Raw genomic sequence first — 17,512 nt, 5'->3', positions numbered from 1 at the left:
GCTATACTGGGGGCAACTATACTAGCTATACTGGGGGCAACTATACTGGGGGCAACTATACTAGCTATACTGGGGGCAACTATACTAGCTATACTGGGGGCAACTATACTAACTTCATTGGGGGCAACTAGTTTCACTGGGGACAACTGTACTAGCTATACTGGGGGCAACTGTTCTAGCTATACTGGGGGCAACTATACTAGCTATACTGGGGCAACTATACTAGCTAATACTTTAAATTACAGTTAGCTCCGCCCTCATCTGGTCATGACCACGCCCATTTTCCACCGCAGCGTGCAAAGCATGCCGCAGGTTGTGGCCACGTCCCTTTTTTTCAGGGGTGTGTGTATTTTAATACCCAGCACCGGGTGCCAAATGCCCTAGGTACGCCACTGGTTAGCCATTAAAAGGTATGACCTTTACAAGACTTTGTTTTTTTCTACCTACATCATTATGACCTAAAATCAAGTTTGTGGAAACACGCAGATTAATCACCAATTCTGTGTGTGTCCCTTTACAGGTAAATGTATGCTTCTGCTGTTGTTTGATGCAAAGTGTATGGGAGCTAGTATGGTTGAAATGAGCCAGCGTGAAAGTCCATAGGAAATAGTTCTCCAATCACAGCAACGTATACAACTTGAAGCATTCTAACTGGCTGAATAGTTGGGTGTATTGTTATTATAACGTATCTGATATCTAGTAGTATGAAACGGTGCTGTCCACCCAAACACATTTGGGGAATTTCCCTATGGACTTTCATACTGGCTCAACTCAACCATACTAACGCCGGTGCATCATCCTACAGCAATGGGTTCCTTCTGGCTAGCCAGGTAACAGTGACAACCTATACACATCCTGAAAACAAAGTTGCATGGAGCCATGAGAAAGAAAAACTCAGAAATGCTCAAGAACTACGTTTTTGCTCCATGACAATTCCCAAACATACTGTATGTTGCTGTTGTTGCATAGACAGTACAGACTGAAATTAGTGGAAATGCACCTGGAAACACCTCCTATATAGACTGGGTTTCTGGGCATTCCCAAAGAAAGATGTAATCCACAAAAATGTGTATTTTATGGTCTAGTAGACTGTCACGGACGATTGCGGGGACGCAGGCGCGTCCTGAAACCGCCCGTGAAGAAAAGCGATCGCACTCGATTCTCTGCGTCGATTGCGCTTCAAATCGATAGAATCTGGATTTATTGTGTAGGAGGTCTGCAGTCCCTTCTTAGCAGAGGAATAGCATCACCTTAACTGCAGGATGGCTCTTTTGATATGCTAATGAGCCTGGGCCCAGAGAGTCCCTGGCTTCAAGCTGTGCTGATGGCCCATCCATCAGGTATAAGGTGACAAGCAGCTGGCAGGAAGACTGGCCCTGTGACTGCTGATCAAGCCAGAGGTGTAAACTCAAAGTTGTCTAAGCAGATTTCACATTCAGATGTTAATTGAAGGAGCCAACAGGGCCTTTTCATAGACAAGAAGCAGACACAGCTGGACTCCAGTCAGGCTGACTCCGGCCTTAGCAGGAAGAAATGAATGTACAATATAATCTTTTGCCCATTTACAGAATACAATAAATAGGGTGGTTATGAGAGCGGTATCATTGGATCCGTAGGGTCATGCTGGATCTCTTGATACCAGTCGAGAGGGGCCCGGGGCCCCTACCACCCAGGTATGAATCTACTCAGGACCCTGATCTGATGCACTAGCCATGTCAGGTATCATATTAATCTGTATTTTCCTCCAAGTATGAAGCTGTTACCCCCCTAAATGTAACGTGTATGGTTCAGGAGTTACAGCAATTCATAAGTTTAGCTCTAAAATCTCTCAGAGGGAATGAACTGTCATTTGCTGGTAGCTCAGAGGGGGCTGGCATTGCCACACCCCCAAACCAGCTTCATCAAAAGCACAGAGCCAGCAGGCGGGCTGTGTCCTCCACACTGAACCATCTTGCACTCATCAGATGCCAGCTTGAGGATATGCTGGCATCCACCTGGTCTGAACTCTGAACTCTGGACTTTGAAACCAAGGACTTTATGATTCTTCCCACAATAAGGACATCTTTCCAGGAACTAAGTATTTTTTCTCCCTTCTTTTATTTTTCATACTGGCTATTACTGTTTTCATAATTGTTGATTTTCATAATTGTCTGTATATATTAATTATTTATATTGCGTGAATAAACGACTTTCTCCAAGTCATTCACTTTCCGCTACCCTGCTTATCAGCACACACAGAAATGATCCCGGGTCTCTGAAGATACGCTACTGTTTGTTTGTTGTTGGCTAGACAGAATATCGTGTGTTTAACCGTTTTATTCGCAGGATTAGTCAGTCAGTTAGTGGGCCCCACGATCCCATAGTAACCGCGGTGGTGGCAGTTTACTCTGAACCAGTAGGTGACGTTGTAATCACCCGTGTCTCACAGGCTCCCTTCTGAGTTGTCTGCGGCTAATTCTTAACGGTTCCTGCGCATTGACTGCGACCAGAGTTCGCACGATCTGTGCGCTGGCACCGTTTAGAAGGCTAAGTGCGGTCAGCCACTGAGGGCTCCTGTGACAGTGTTAGGCAGCGGTTGGGACCTGTGTTGTGCTGAAAGTATCTGCGATAGCGCTAGCGCTATCGAGAAACGAACTAATTCGTTGGTGTAGCTGGAAGGCAATATATTTTTTATATATACAGAGAGACTGTGTAGCCAGTACCCCTCCCCAAAGTTTTATTTTATTTGGCATGGAAATGTCCGGGAACTACCAGAACATGTGCCTAGCAGACCTGGAAAATCTTTGCGAAGAGAGGGGCATTGGCATCCTCCGCAAGACAAAACGGGACCTGATAGCAGACTTGTCCAGATGGGATGCCCAGCAACTGCGGGAGCCGGGAGTGTCCGCTGAGGTGGATACCAGCCCATCTGACAATCAAGGGGAACCAGAGGCTGAAGATCTTAGGCGTACAGAGGTTGAGCATCCTGCGGGCCCTGTTGCAACAGTTACGCCAGAGACTGTCAGTGTGGACCCCAATCCCAGAATTTCTGAAAGTACTCGCCTGGAACCGGCCAGTACTGGACTGTCCGTTTGTACTGATCCGCTAATGCAGCAGGCATTACAAAAGCTGATGGACACTGACCTGGACAAGTACCTGCAGTACATGCATGAGGAGCGCCAATCTGCGGAACGCAATGCTGCTGCTGCTGCAGAACGCCACGCAGAGAGGGAGGCCGCTGCTGCAGAACGCCACGCGGAGAGGGATGCCGCTGAGCGAGAACGGGAGCGCCAACGACAGCATGAGCTAAACATGGCAAAAGTGCAACAGGCCAGCCGGAGTTCACCGCCCAGTCTCCCTGCTGAAGGAGCTGCACCACCCGTAAGTGCAAAGTTTAAATTTGCTAATATTGAAAAAGACACAGACATTGACTTGTTTTTGCGGTCTTTTGAAAAAGCATGCCGTCAGTATCGTCTGTCCCAAGACCAGTGGGCCAGACATCTGACACCTTTGCTGCGCTACAAAGCGCTTGATGCCTTCGCAGAATTGCCTGCGGAGAAGGATAATGATTATGCTGCTATAAAAGACGCTATCATTACTAAGTACCAGCTGACGCCAGAAGCCTATCGCAAAAAGTTCAGGGCCTGGCAGAAAAAGTCTTCTGATTCGTACCGAGATGTGGTCAGCAGCTTGCTCACCACACTCCGTCAGTGGACTCTAGGCCTCACCAAAGGGTCTTATGGCGTCCTGGAGGACTTGATAGTCCTCGAGCAATTTCTGAACATTTGCCCTGCTGATGTACGACAATTTGTGTTAGAACGCAAGCCGACTTCAGCAACTGTCGCTGCAGACCTTGCTGAGACTTTTGCAACTACCCGGGTGGCTGATACCCGCAGAACTGTCCCATCCAGCTGGAGAGGAGGTCAGCCCAATACTCTGGCAGACTCTCCTGCCCCTGTGAGCCGTCCGCCACAGAGGCCACCCAGCGCAGCTGCTGCACCCAGGCCTGCAGCGCCTGGAGAGGTCACCTGTCACTACTGCCGCCAGCCCGGACACATGAAATTCGACTGTCCGGAGCGGAGACAGACACCACCAGCACCTGGATCATCTGCATCACCTGCACCTCACCCACAGCAGAGGCAACCCGCCAGCGAACCACAGCCTGGATCATCAGATTTTGTCCTGTTTGCCCGCGGAAAGGAAATCCGCGACCGAACCGACCAGCAGCAACTTGTTAGAGTGAACGGCAAAGTTGTCACCGGATTCCGAGACACCGGAGCTGACATCACGTTAGTTCACTCACACCTTGTGCCAAAGGAGAGCATCAGCTCCAGCCGATCCCTTGCCCTTACTGGAGTAGAGGGCACCCTTTTCCACATAGCCCACGCCAGAGTGAAGCTGGATTGGGGAGTGGGAGGGGTCCACGAAAGGGTTGTTGGGGTTATGAAGGATCTCCCAGTCCCTGTGTTGCTAGGGACTGATTTGGGCAAGCTTGTGTCCTACTATGAACCTGCCACGACCGCCTTGTCGCTCACGGAAGGAGACGGACTCTCCACCCACCACCAGGTACTTTATACACTTGGGGGAGCACCAGGGGGAGGTGGGTTGAATGTGCCCAGTTCAAGGGTACCAGGTTCAACAGTGCCTGCTTCAAAGGCACCTGAGTTTGATGTACAGACTGTCTGTTGTGATGATGCTGTAACTGTACCTGAGTTTACTGTACAACCTGTCTGTAATGAAAAAATGTCTATACCTGTCAATGTCATTACTGCATGCAATGATGATTTGAGTAATGTCCGTCTGTGCCATTCTGACAGTGTACCGGTGCTAGCAGTACCGCGCAGCTGCACTGCTCAGAACCCGAGCTCAGGACAGGTGGAGGGGGTTCCGGCCTCCTCCCCCTCCTCTGACCACAGGGATGAGACCTTTCAGCCGCTGGCCTCGTGTGACATGAGCCAGTTGGCTGAAACTGACAGCGCCATATTCTCAGCCGCACTACAAAGTGACCCAAGCCTGGAGGTGCTCAGGCAGCAAGCCGCTGAGCCCCTCGCAGACGGGGCCGCATTCAAGGTGTACTGGGAAGGTGGGAGACTGTACAGTGAGTCTGCACAGCCCCCTACAGGTAGATCCCACGCGAATACCAAATGGCTTGTGGTCCCGAGTGCGTTCAGGGGACATGTGCTGAAATCCGCACATGGTAATCCTCTGACAGGGCACTCAGGGGTCCGCAAGACACTCGCCGGTATTCGGAACCAGTTTTATTGGCCCCGGATGAAAAGGGATGTAGCCAACTACTGCAGGGCATGTGCCGTCTGTCAGGAGCTGGGAAGGTCCAGGGATTCCCGCGGGGTTCCCTTAGGTCCACAGCCACTCAGCAGGGGAACCCTGCGTGGGCTGGCTGTTGACCTAACCAACCCACTGCCCGTTGTCCGCAGTCCCGGCAGACACCACGTCCGACTGCAGTGGCGCAAACGCCCTGTCCAGAACGGTCCATGTTGGGTCAACCCTGAGGGTAGCCGACCGCGACCGGTCCAGGGGAACCGAGCCACAGGCTCCAATAGGTTTTCCCGCCGTACCGGCAACTCGAGACCCGTCAGCCAGGTTAGCGGCGCCGCCACACATCTTGCGGATGAGTGGCTAAGCCACGGACAAGGGGGGGGGCTGTCACGGACGATTGCGGGGACGCAGGCGCGTCCTGAAACCGCCCGTGAAGAAAAGCGATCGCACTCGATTCTCTGCGTCGATTGCGCTTCAAATCGATAGAATCTGGATTTATTGTGTAGGAGGTCTGCAGTCCCTTCTTAGCAGAGGAATAGCATCACCTTAACTGCAGGATGGCTCTTTTGATATGCTAATGAGCCTGGGCCCAGAGAGTCCCTGGCTTCAAGCTGTGCTGATGGCCCATCCATCAGGTATAAGGTGACAAGCAGCTGGCAGGAAGACTGGCCCTGTGACTGCTGATCAAGCCAGAGGTGTAAACTCAAAGTTGTCTAAGCAGATTTCACATTCAGATGTTAATTGAAGGAGCCAACAGGGCCTTTTCATAGACAAGAAGCAGACACAGCTGGACTCCAGTCAGGCTGACTCCGGCCTTAGCAGGAAGAAATGAATGTACAATATAATCTTTTGCCCATTTACAGAATACAATAAATAGGGTGGTTATGAGAGCGGTATCATTGGATCCGTAGGGTCATGCTGGATCTCTTGATACCAGTCGAGAGGGGCCCGGGGCCCCTACCACCCAGGTATGAATCTACTCAGGACCCTGATCTGATGCACTAGCCATGTCAGGTATCATATTAATCTGTATTTTCCTCCAAGTATGAAGCTGTTACCCCCCTAAATGTAACGTGTATGGTTCAGGAGTTACAGCAATTCATAAGTTTAGCTCTAAAATCTCTCAGAGGGAATGAACTGTCATTTGCTGGTAGCTCAGAGGGGGCTGGCATTGCCACACCCCCAAACCAGCTTCATCAAAAGCACAGAGCCAGCAGGCGGGCTGTGTCCTCCACACTGAACCATCTTGCACTCATCAGATGCCAGCTTGAGGATATGCTGGCATCCACCTGGTCTGAACTCTGGACTTTGAAACCAAGGACTTTATGATTCTTCCCACAATAAGGACATCTTTCCAGGAACTAAGTATTTTTTCTCCCTTCTTTTATTTTTCATACTGGCTATTACTGTTTTCATAATTGTTGATTTTCATAATTGTCTGTATATATTAATTATTTATATTGCGTGAATAAACGACTTTCTCCAAGTCATTCACTTTCCGCTACCCTGCTTATCAGCACACACAGAAATGATCCCGGGTCTCTGAAGATACGCTACTGTTTGTTTGTTGTTGGCTAGACAGAATATCGTGTGTTTAACCGTTTTATTCGCAGGATTAGTCAGTCAGTTAGTGGGCCCCACGGTCCCATAGTAACCGCGGTGGTGGCAGTTTACTCTGAACCAGTAGGTGACGTTGTAATCACCCGTGTCTCACAGGCTCCCTTCTGAGTTGTCTGCGGCTAATTCTTAACGGTTCCTGCGCATTGACTGCGACCAGAGTTCGCACGATCTGTGCGCTGGCACCGTTTAGAAGGCTAAGTGCGGTCAGCCACTGAGGGCTCCTGTGACATAGACAATATGGTGATTAGTATGAAACCCATTTGTATTGAAGTATGAACCAAAAACAACCCACTAACTAAAGTGGGCATAGGGAGATGTACGAGTTTTTATCTTGTCTGACAAAAAGATCTAACTGTGTATTAGTGGCCTTTCTCCATATGTTGCTAAAATTTAGAAGGTTCAGATAAAATTGATGATGGTTTTCTCATAGAGGTTGTCTCATCTGTAACCTTCACATCATTAATATAGTGTAGTCAATGGAAACCATTGATAGTAAAATACAAAGAGATTCTAAATTGTATAAGGCTGACCAGTCTGCATCATTCATGCAAGTGTCCATTTTGGTGACCAGACTGTTGTGGCCATCCATCTGCTTGCTTTTGTATCGGTTTTGTCAGGTTTAATTTAAGTTTCATTCATGTAAAGTAAGAATTGTCAGATTGAGATGTATAAAGTAGATGTAGGAGATTATTGGTATTGTAACATTTAACAGGACTGGTAGATGTAGAACATTGAGGACAACTGACCTAGGCAACCAAGAACGTTCTTGTGGGGGACAGAAGGTATGTCTTGGCACCTTATAATGCCAACTTTAATGTGTGACCATCAAGTTATCTAGTTAACTTAAGCTATTTAAGTACTTAAAGTGGACTTGAACTCAGAACGTCCTCTCTGCTCTAAAAGATACGCAACAGCATAATAACATTTAAACAAAAAAAACCATTTCTTTGTTACAGTTGATACACATCCTAAAATAAATCTGCACTGTTTCTACTTTCTGATTAATGGAAGCAGACATATTGTTAATATCCTGTGCTTTCAAATGAGCTTATCTGCCATCTCTGCCATGGCGGTCAGGTGACACAGGTGAGAGATCAAATTACATCTTGGGATTAGACACAAATGAGGAGGAATTAGACAGGCTAAACTCTCTAAATATATGCAGGGTGCATTTCTCTGTTTCCCTTCTGTCTCATGCAAGAGTTCAGGTCCACTTTATGTAATTTGCACATATGATATCTGTAATGCATATTTACGCATGATTGGCCTATTTCACTTTTGATTGTTATATACCATTTCCACACACCAAGGTCTCCTCAGGACACGGTACATAAGTGCCCATGTATGCCTGTTCTATCCAACCTTCCAAAAACTTTAACTTGGCACTTTACGTGTTATTATTTCCAAAAAGCTTATTATTTTTAGAACACCAGATAAAAACTTTATCCTAACAAGGTAAAAATGGATTGAAATTACGAGAGCACAGTGCTGCATGCTACATTTCTCATTTTGCTAGGCATGAACAATTGTCTTTGTTCTGGGTACAATGCCAAGATATTTTCAGTGCATTGAACAGACAATGAGATGGATACCTGCTGTGCATCTCAAGGATGTAAACAACTGATATTACCCCTAAATGGAGGAATGAATCACTGCTTGTTAGATTTGCCATTTCCTTCAAGCAAGAGTTGTTGTGTATTTTTCTTATCTTTAGCTAAGAGCTTTATACTTTGCTGATTGCTGTGAACAAATATTGTATTACAGAATTTGAATGCCTGCTCCCCAGGCTATAGTGAAGAGCAAGGGCAAAATTATATGGGTGACTGAATTGCTAGCAACTGGTGCCTATTAGTGGCAACTAGTTTGCTAGCATCTGGTGCCTATGCTGCGACTCGATGATAGTACTAGTGATTAGTCAATAGTCCTAGCTAGGCAACTCTATTTAGAATGTCTAGAAGTGTAGTTGTAACTGCTAGCTGCTGCAACTAGTCATTTGTAACTTAGTTGCTCATGTGACAAGGTCCTAAATGTGGCCATAGACAGGTTGATAACAATGCAATGTCATTCTTAAAGGACATCTAGCACAAAAATGTAAAATTTTAAGTACATTCATACATATAAATCTACGTTTCATCAAGAGTAAAACTGCACTATAAATTTCTTTTTTTTTCCTATGCTGCTGTTACTTACAGTAGGTAGTGAAAATCTTAAAGCTCTGTCAGGTTTTAGACTAGTCCATCTCCTCGGTTATTTCATTATTTACAATGACTTACTGAACTGCAGTTTCTCAGTCCAACTGCCAAAATTAGTAGGGAGGCTGACTTACATCTTTGTATAGATAATTTCTTGTTGCTTTGTAAGGAATAAAGTTAATACTGAGAATCCCTCATGTGGAAATAAACGACTAGTTCGCATCCTGAAAGATCTGTCAGCTTTTGACCACATATAGTAAGTGGAAGCAACATAGGAAACAAGTAATGCATAGTGCATTTTTTAAAGAGATGTACATTTTATATGTACGGTATGTATTTTAGGTTTTACATTTTTTCATGATAGTGGTCTTTTAACTGATATTTTATAATTATATAATTGCTATGCAGATCAGAAAATTCTAGCAGATTGCAGGTCAGCAGGTAGGATCAGAGTTTTGATTGACTTTCCCTTAAAATAAATCAAACATTATTAATTATCTTTGAAGGAAAGCAACAAATTACAGGCAGACTTCACTTGCTGTTGACTAGAATTATCAATCTATCTATAGCTAAAAAAAACTAAGCTGAGTATCTAGAAACATGTGCCAAAGATATTAAAGGGACTCCGAGCAGTGCAGAAACCTTTTAATATCATTAAATATAGAATTTTGCTAAGTTTTAGCATCATAAAACTATTAATAAGTGAAAGAAAAATGTGGCTTTTGTACCTACATACTGTATATTTCTAGGGCATTTAACGAGAGAGTAGAGATAGTACATTTAGCCTTTATGTTCTTTACACACCATCTAGTACAAAGCATTCAACTATGTCATATTTACTAAGAATAGTAAACCCTACCTGTACTTAGGGTGAGTAATGGCATAGATTATTGGATTGTGGATGGCAGATGCCTTTGCAATCACAGCAGGCACAGAATTCATATATGGTGTTAACATGTTTGAATACCTGCAGAAAATAGAAAAAACAAGCATGATAATACATCTTTGTTGAAGGACAATATGCGTCATCTACATTTGTTAATGTAAGCTTAATAAAGTTGCTCAGAATCTTGCCACATCTGTCATCAAAATAGAAAAAGGTCTACACTACATAGAATATGCATGCTAACTACACATTATAGATGTACTTTTTAATTTAAAGCTCTAGGTGAATAGGACTGTGCAATTTTTATATTTGGTTCAGACGTTCCAGAGCAATTCCCTTTGGAATCACATGATCCACACATGTATACACAAAATATGGTGCTGCCAGTAGAGTGGGAGTTGCTTCCCTAGCACAGAATCTTCCCCTGACCTCAAACAGCTCCTCCCACTGTTCCCTTCTGTGGAGCATAAGAAAAGTGCCTTCTCCTAGTGCCTTCTCCTAGCCCCTCTCTGTCTACCTCATGTGGTTGATAATTGGATAGGTTGATGAGTTTGTAAACTCAACCAGGCAGGTTGGTTTATGTGCATAGCAAATTAAGAACATTAAAAAGGCTGACTAAATGCAAAAAACAGAGAGGAACCCCCTTATTAGAGGATTAACTTTTTGCTGAAATTAAGCTTAATTCTTTCTTTAAAAATTGTAAACATATACTAGTTAAATAAACAGATTGAAAATGACACCAACTTAATATATACAGATTGGTCACCAGAGCACCTATAGGTATTATGCAGACTGTAACAGACAACTAAGGTCTCAGTTGTTCAGAAGTTTATATTTGAGGGAAACCTTTTTGTTTTATGTGTGTATAAGTCTTTTTTGTTTTATAAGGGGTGGAGGAGACACAGCCAGGACCGGTTCTAGACTTTTTGCTGCCTGAGGCAAACTTGTGAGGAAATGCCGAGCAGGGCCGGCCCGCTCATGAGGCGGGGTGAAACATTTGCCTCAGGCGGCAAACTTCAAAGGGCGGCACCCGACGGGGGGGGGGGGGGGGGCCCGGCCGCCGACCCGGAGGGGGAGCGGGCAGGTCGGGGGTATTGTGCCTAGCGGTGGGGAGGGGGGTCGGACCCCCCCCTCCCTCGCCTGGGTCCCCCGATCTGCGCTCCCCTCCAGCCTGTAATTAGTAAGCTGCTGCCAGATCGTAAGAGGCACGGGCGGGGAGGACTCACCTTTTCCGCGTTCCAGCGAGCGCTCCACTGACGTCACTTCCTGCATCGCCGCCCACTGTATTGTAAGTGGACGGCGATGCAGGAAGTGACGTCAATGGAGCGCACGATGGAACGCGGAAAAGGTGAGTCCTCCCCGCCCGTGCCTCTTATGATCTGGCAGCAGCTTACTAATTACAGGCTGGAGGGGAGCGCAGATCGGGGGACCCAGGCGAGGGAGGGGGGGGTCCGACCCCCCTCCCCACCGCTAGGCACAATACCCCCGACCTGCCCGCTACCCCTCCGGCTCGGCGGCCGTCCGGGGGGGGGGCGGCGGCAGCAGCTCTGCCAAATTTGCCTCAGGCGGCAAAAAGTGACGGGCCGGCCCTGGTGCCGAGTGACCCCCCCTCCCCTCCCTATTCTGGAATGATCGCCCAGCACCCAACAATTTACTATGCTTCAATTAATGTTTCCACATGGCATGCTGCAGCTCAATAGCACCACACTGGCTGGCTACATGCTGGGAGCATAAACACAGTAAACAAAATTGCTGCCCCTGTAATCTCTGCCGCCTGATGCAAATGTTTCACCTTGCCTCTTGGGAGAACCGGCCCTGGACGCAGGTCCTCTTGCCTGGAGTGACAACTAAGGCAAAAATGGCCCTGCTTGGTGAGCTACTGCTGGCTACCTATACTGGGAAAAAGCATGCCTTTTAATTTTTGGGGGGGAGTGAGGGGCCCCAACCAAAACTTTGCTATGGGGCCCCATGATGTTTAGCTACGCCCCTGTACACCACATTTAAAATTCTAAAAAATACAAGGTCAGTAGATTGATTTGAGGGACAGAGCAAACTATGATGTCCTAAGATGTCATATCTCTGTTCTTATGTATTCCTTCTGTGAAAGAAAATGGTAATGTATGGAGTTATAAGTAGTGTCTACTTATTAAGGTGGCCACTAACTGTCCAATTTCTAGCGAAAAATCGTTCAAGCGATCAGAAATTCTGATCGGACGAAAAATCGTTCACTACACCATCAACTAACCAATCTTTGCTTCCTATCTATCACAACCACCAAGAAAATCCAAATTTTCGTTCGACGAAAATTCATTCGGGCGACATTTTTTTCACTCGTTCATAATCGATTGTGTCCACTAATGGAGATTATTTACAACCAATCCGATCAGAATTTCTGATCGCTCTAATGATTTTTCGCTAGAAATTGGACCGTTAGTGGCCAGCTTAAGAGTTAAGTATGTGGCTGACAGGAGCCAAAAGCAAAATGTGACATACAACTGTTTACCAAACCAGTAGATACAAATAATACGTTCACACAAAAAACAATCAAAGCATCAAGATAGCCTCTTTGGACTATGTGATACATGTTAAGGGAGGAAACTTAGACAAAATGTATAAAGGAAATCTATTTATACTGGCCAGTATTTCCTCTTTGAATCTCACTACCCCTGGATCAGAAGCTGTGTGTTATTAGAAATCTACACCACTAGGTTAAGATAACTACCAGACCAAGAATGTAACTTCATCCCAATCAGTAGCTGATACCCCCTTTTACATGAGAAATCTATTCCTTTTCTCAAACGGATCATCAGGGGGTTCTATACGGCTGATATTGTGGTGAAACCTCTCCCACAGGAAACTGTGAGGACCATGGTCCTGTCAGTTTCTTGTCTGTGAACCTCATTGCATTGTGGGAAATAGCTGTTTACAGCTGTTTCAAACTGCCAAAAAAGCTAGCAGCAGCTACATCCAGTGACATCATCTGCCAGCAGAAAAATGTCACCATGTAATAAATGTCAGAATGTAAATCAGGGAGAGCAAAGCTTTAACAATGGGAAAACACTGACTAAATCATTTATACATAATTATTGTAAAAATAAAGCACTTTTTTATTACATAATTTTCACTGGAATTTCTCTTTAACCACCCTGGAGGTCTATTAAAACCGCCAGGGGCAGCGCAGCAACACATTTTTTTTTTTAATCATGTAGCTAGCCTAGTACTAGCAACATGATAGCCGTTGTGCAGCGGCATCCCCCCTCTACTTCCAATCGCCTCCGGCGATCAGAGCAAACAGGAAATCCCGTTCAGAACGGGATTTCCTGTTTGGCTTCCCCCGTCGCCATGGCGACAGAGGGAGTCCTGATCCACCTCTCACCGTTGCCTGGCACTGATTGGCCAGGCTGCGCAAGGGGTCTGGGGGGGGGCGGCGCGGCGCAGCGGGTAGCGGCGAATCGGCGCAGAGCGGCGGCGATCGGTTTGTATATGCAGCTAGCAAAGTGCTAATTATGCAAATCGGCCCAGCAGGGCCTGAGAAATCCTCCAGGGCAGCATAGCCCAAACTCAGTTCGGGCTTACTGCCAGGGAGGTTAAGGCCCCTTTCACACTAGGGCATTTTGTCACTCCACCTTACCACTCCCCTGCTGCTCCTCAATCACAATGGCCATTAGTCTCTATGAGGCTCCCTGAACACAACATGCAATTCCGATTTCCAATTTTTAATCAGTACTGCATGCTGCATTTTTTCAGTTGTTTTTTTTACAACATCCAGGGAAAATCGGAATTACAAATCAGAATCACAAATCGGATTTGCAGTGTGCAGGGAGCCTGAGACTGTCCACAGAACCTGCAGTGCGATGCAATATGACAGAAGTGCTTCCAACGACACAGAGGTGACGCAAGCTCTGGGTGCGTTGCCGAGCAGTCCAAGCGGTATCGCTGGACACACAGTTGCATTAGAGTCAATGGCAGTGACAATCTAAATAGATTGTTGTGGTAGCAGCAGTGCGCAGATTGTCGTAAAACCAGTGGTGTATAGAAGGGATCATGCCACTGAGTGTGTGTGTGTGTGCGGAAGGGGGGGGAGGAGCTACGCAAATTAGCCTGTCAACGCACTCCCGCAGGGTGTAGTATACATAAAATTGTGCGGTGTGATTGTCCTGCCGTGAGGTCTCCTGTCGCAGGACAATTGCACAGCACCATGTGTGGAATTAGTCATAAATGTTTTTGGCTACCAAGACTGTACCGTTCATAGTCAAATTTAGGGGGGATTTCTGGTGCCTAGAGTACCTCTCAAGCCCAGGATGGTGCAGTGTCTGGTGACAGGCACAAGTTGAGACACCAGAATGTCTGGAGGCATCCTGCAGGTCACAGCACTGTACTGCTGCCTGCACTATGCCCCCTTTCTTTCCTGGCTAAGGTTGACTTTCGATGTAGCAGCAGCATGTGTACAAAGCATGTAGCAGCTCTAGGGAGCTTGACAGAGCCAGGTAGTAGCACAGCCCTGTGTTCCTGTTGTGTGCTACTAAAGAAGGCTGTCGGGACCCTGCAGTATGCTTTACTTCCCTTTTCATTACAGATGTCAGCTTTCCATATTATTATCTGTATTCATTGGCTCCTGTAACACCAAACTGAATATGCTACAGATGCCAGTGGATACAGATAACTATGCCTACCCAATCATCTGACTTCTGTAGTGATAGGAGAACAAGCAAAGAGGGAGGTCCAGTTGATAAGGCAGCTGAATACTTCCTGGTCCCTGGCTGCTCATGCGACAGCCCTCTTAAATCCAATTACCTCTATGCCTCACTGAAGTGGGTGCCCCATGTCTTTCTCACCCTCTCTCCCTGGTATTTCCTCTCTCCTCTTTACCACCTGTCTCTCCTCCACAGTGCAATGTTCTCAAGCACCACGAGGGTATGCCATCCATGCTGACCTGCTACAGCACTGAGAGCCTTGCTCTGATCCGGTGGTATGGGGGATCTGCACCTTGATTGTGCCTACATGCATTAATCCAGTACAGCACAGCATCCAGCTAACTATGCACATTGATGAACAGTCCTCCGGAGTCTGGTGAGGCACACACGCATACATTGGTGTGGCTTGCTTTCTGCTAATCATGCTGCCAAGTGCTTTACCACACTGATATTTGATATGCTTGCCTGTTTGTTGATGCTCTCTGCTGCATGGTGATCAGCTATTTGCAGTCCAGAGACATTGCTTACTTATGCACTTGGGATTGATGACAACTGGGGATAGTGTTGCATCTGATGTGCACAGGGCCTGCAAGTGTGGAGTTGCAGCACGCAGCAGCATTGTTAACCTAGTGCTACAGCATACAGTGGTATATTGGGGACTGCAAATATTATCTCCCTCCAGGTTGCTACAACTCTGAGTCAGAGGGGAATAGTATTTTAATGCCACGGGGTATTTGAGCAGCAGCAGGGTGAGCCGTCATTCGGCTTACCCTGCATCCAGCTCACCATATAGTATCACCATAGTGAGTGATCCCCATCATATGGAGTGCTGGATGCACTCAGCAGGATCTTTAATAAACATAACATACCTGTTATCTTTAAAACCATCAAAACACTGAGATAGAAATGTGTACATCCTAAGGGTTCAACATCCTAACACAAGCAAGGCGACTTGTTGTATGCAGTCCAGTGCACTGAGGAGTGCAAATATTTTGTCAGCCTACCTGTGTCTACTTGAGGGGTGAAATTCTGTGTGTGAGCATGCCTGTGTGTGGACTTATGGCCATCTGCAGACATTTGTGCACACAAATATTGTGGCCCATGTCCATGCATATATGCATGCAAGTCAGTACTCTAGTGCACTGCACAGGCGCACATGGCCCTAAGTGATCAAGTTGGGTATTAAGACTCCAGCAGCCAAGTGATGTTGGCTCTGATCAGCAATCAAGTACCTTTGCTAGTCTCGCTCATGGGCAACTGTTGCTAATCTTTGCCTGCTCTTTGAATTTTTTTCTTGCCTGCTGCCTGTATTGACCTCTGTTTGTGTACTGACCACCACTTCATCCATTGTCTGAATTGACCCGCCTGTTACCAGCTATTATTGACCTATCATCTGCCCTGACCTTTGGCCAGAATTCTGACTTACCTGTTTGCCACCTTCCTTAAATATCAGCTTGCCCTTGACTATCACTGGCTACTTAGATTATGTGCCTTGGGAAAGTCTGTTTACTACCAGTGTGAGAGTCAACAGCCCAATTCCCTGAAGCTAAAAGATTTGTGCATTAAGGAGACCATGCAACCCCTGAGTAAGCAAATAGTTCAACATAGGAGAGCTAACTCTGTGGTCAGGACTCTACTGGGAATGGCGAGGTGCTCATTTTGAACAGAGAGGAAAACTAGTTTGCAAGAGGGATGAAAAAGGCAATCTATATCAACTGAAACATCTATCCCTAAACAGTGGAGTTCGCCTACAAAACCATTTGTCATCAGCATAGAATGCTAGTTTACAGTGGTTGACATTAATACACACTTTTAACTGGGCTCTTAAAGGGAACCTGCAGTGAGAGGGATATGGAGGCTGCCATATTTATTTCCTTTTAAACAATACCAGTTGCTTGGCTGTCCAAATTTTAATTCTAACATCAGTAGTATCTGAATCAAGCATGCAACTAATCTTGTCAGAATTTTGGCAGAAACATCTGATCTGCATGCATGCTCACGGTTTATGACTAAAAGTATTAGAGGCAGTGAATCAGCAGAACAACCAGGCAAATGGTATAATTTAGAAATAAATAAAAATGTCAGCCTTCATATCCCTCTCTTTCCAGGTTCCCTTTAAACAATTACATTTGCATGATGTCGTCATCTAGTAAGTGGATTACCTTTACTAATAAAATGCCTAGAAATTCCTTCACTGATAAGATATGGAAAAATATACTTTCCAGTAGTGATAACCAAATTCTAAAGCAGAAAAACCTGTCTGGTTAAAGATACTTTTATTTTTCTTTGAACTTCAGTGTTACAAAAACTTTTTATATATCGTACATTACCCAGCAAAGGCCACAAGTGCTACTGTAGAATAGGGAGACCATGAGATCACATAAAGAAGGATGACAATCAGGGCAATCTTGGCCATCTTCCACTCATTCTGCATTTTCTGATACTGTTTATGAGATTCTTTGTTATCATCAGAACCAATTTTTTGGACAGCCCTGTGATAGGACAAATGGAATCATTAACATGATTGTATTGTTAAAAGTGTGCTCCATTTTACAACAAGAACATATAGTATGTGGCTGAATCTGCTAATCAAATGGGTGATATCCAGTTAATTGGGGTTGATTCATGAAACATCGGTAATATTACCATGCACACACAGCGCATTAATATTACCACTACTTCCGTGCATAAGTACTGCAAGATACGCCAGTAGCATGCCCCAAGGTACTCCAGTAGCGCGACTGTTACTACGGTACCACGGGTCAACTTACTAGCATATCTTGCAGATCTTATGTGCGGAAGAAATGCTAATAGTGCAGTGGCCTGTGTGTGCATGCTAATATTACTTATGTTTATTGAATCAA

The 17,512-nt window shown here is 45.8% G+C and overlaps 1 protein-coding gene and 1 long non-coding RNA gene across 4 annotated transcripts in view; one reads left to right on the top strand and one right to left on the bottom strand.

The window, feature by feature from the left end:
- Positions 1–17,512, bottom strand: part of OPN4 (opsin 4) — a 77,085-nt gene that overhangs the window by 12,681 nt on the left and 46,892 nt on the right. For both annotated transcript variants that reach the window (XM_068258593.1, XM_068258592.1), the window contains exons 6-7: positions 16,979–17,140; positions 9,928–10,035 (exon numbers count right to left, since the gene is read on the bottom strand). In XM_068258593.1, the coding sequence (XP_068114694.1) occupies positions 9,928–10,035; positions 16,979–17,140 (270 nt within the window). The remainder of the gene's footprint in view (positions 1–9,927; positions 10,036–16,978; positions 17,141–17,512) is intronic.
- Positions 1–17,512, top strand: part of LOC137536408 (uncharacterized) — a 125,133-nt gene that overhangs the window by 90,067 nt on the left and 17,554 nt on the right. The gene's annotated exons all lie outside the window — the stretch shown is intronic.

Source organism: Hyperolius riggenbachi, chromosome 10 (genome assembly GCF_040937935.1).
Source record: "Hyperolius riggenbachi isolate aHypRig1 chromosome 10, aHypRig1.pri, whole genome shotgun sequence".
In the NCBI taxonomy this organism is placed as follows: domain Eukaryota; kingdom Metazoa; phylum Chordata; class Amphibia; order Anura; family Hyperoliidae; genus Hyperolius; species Hyperolius riggenbachi.
This window is presented reverse-complemented; position numbering and strand designations above follow the sequence as displayed.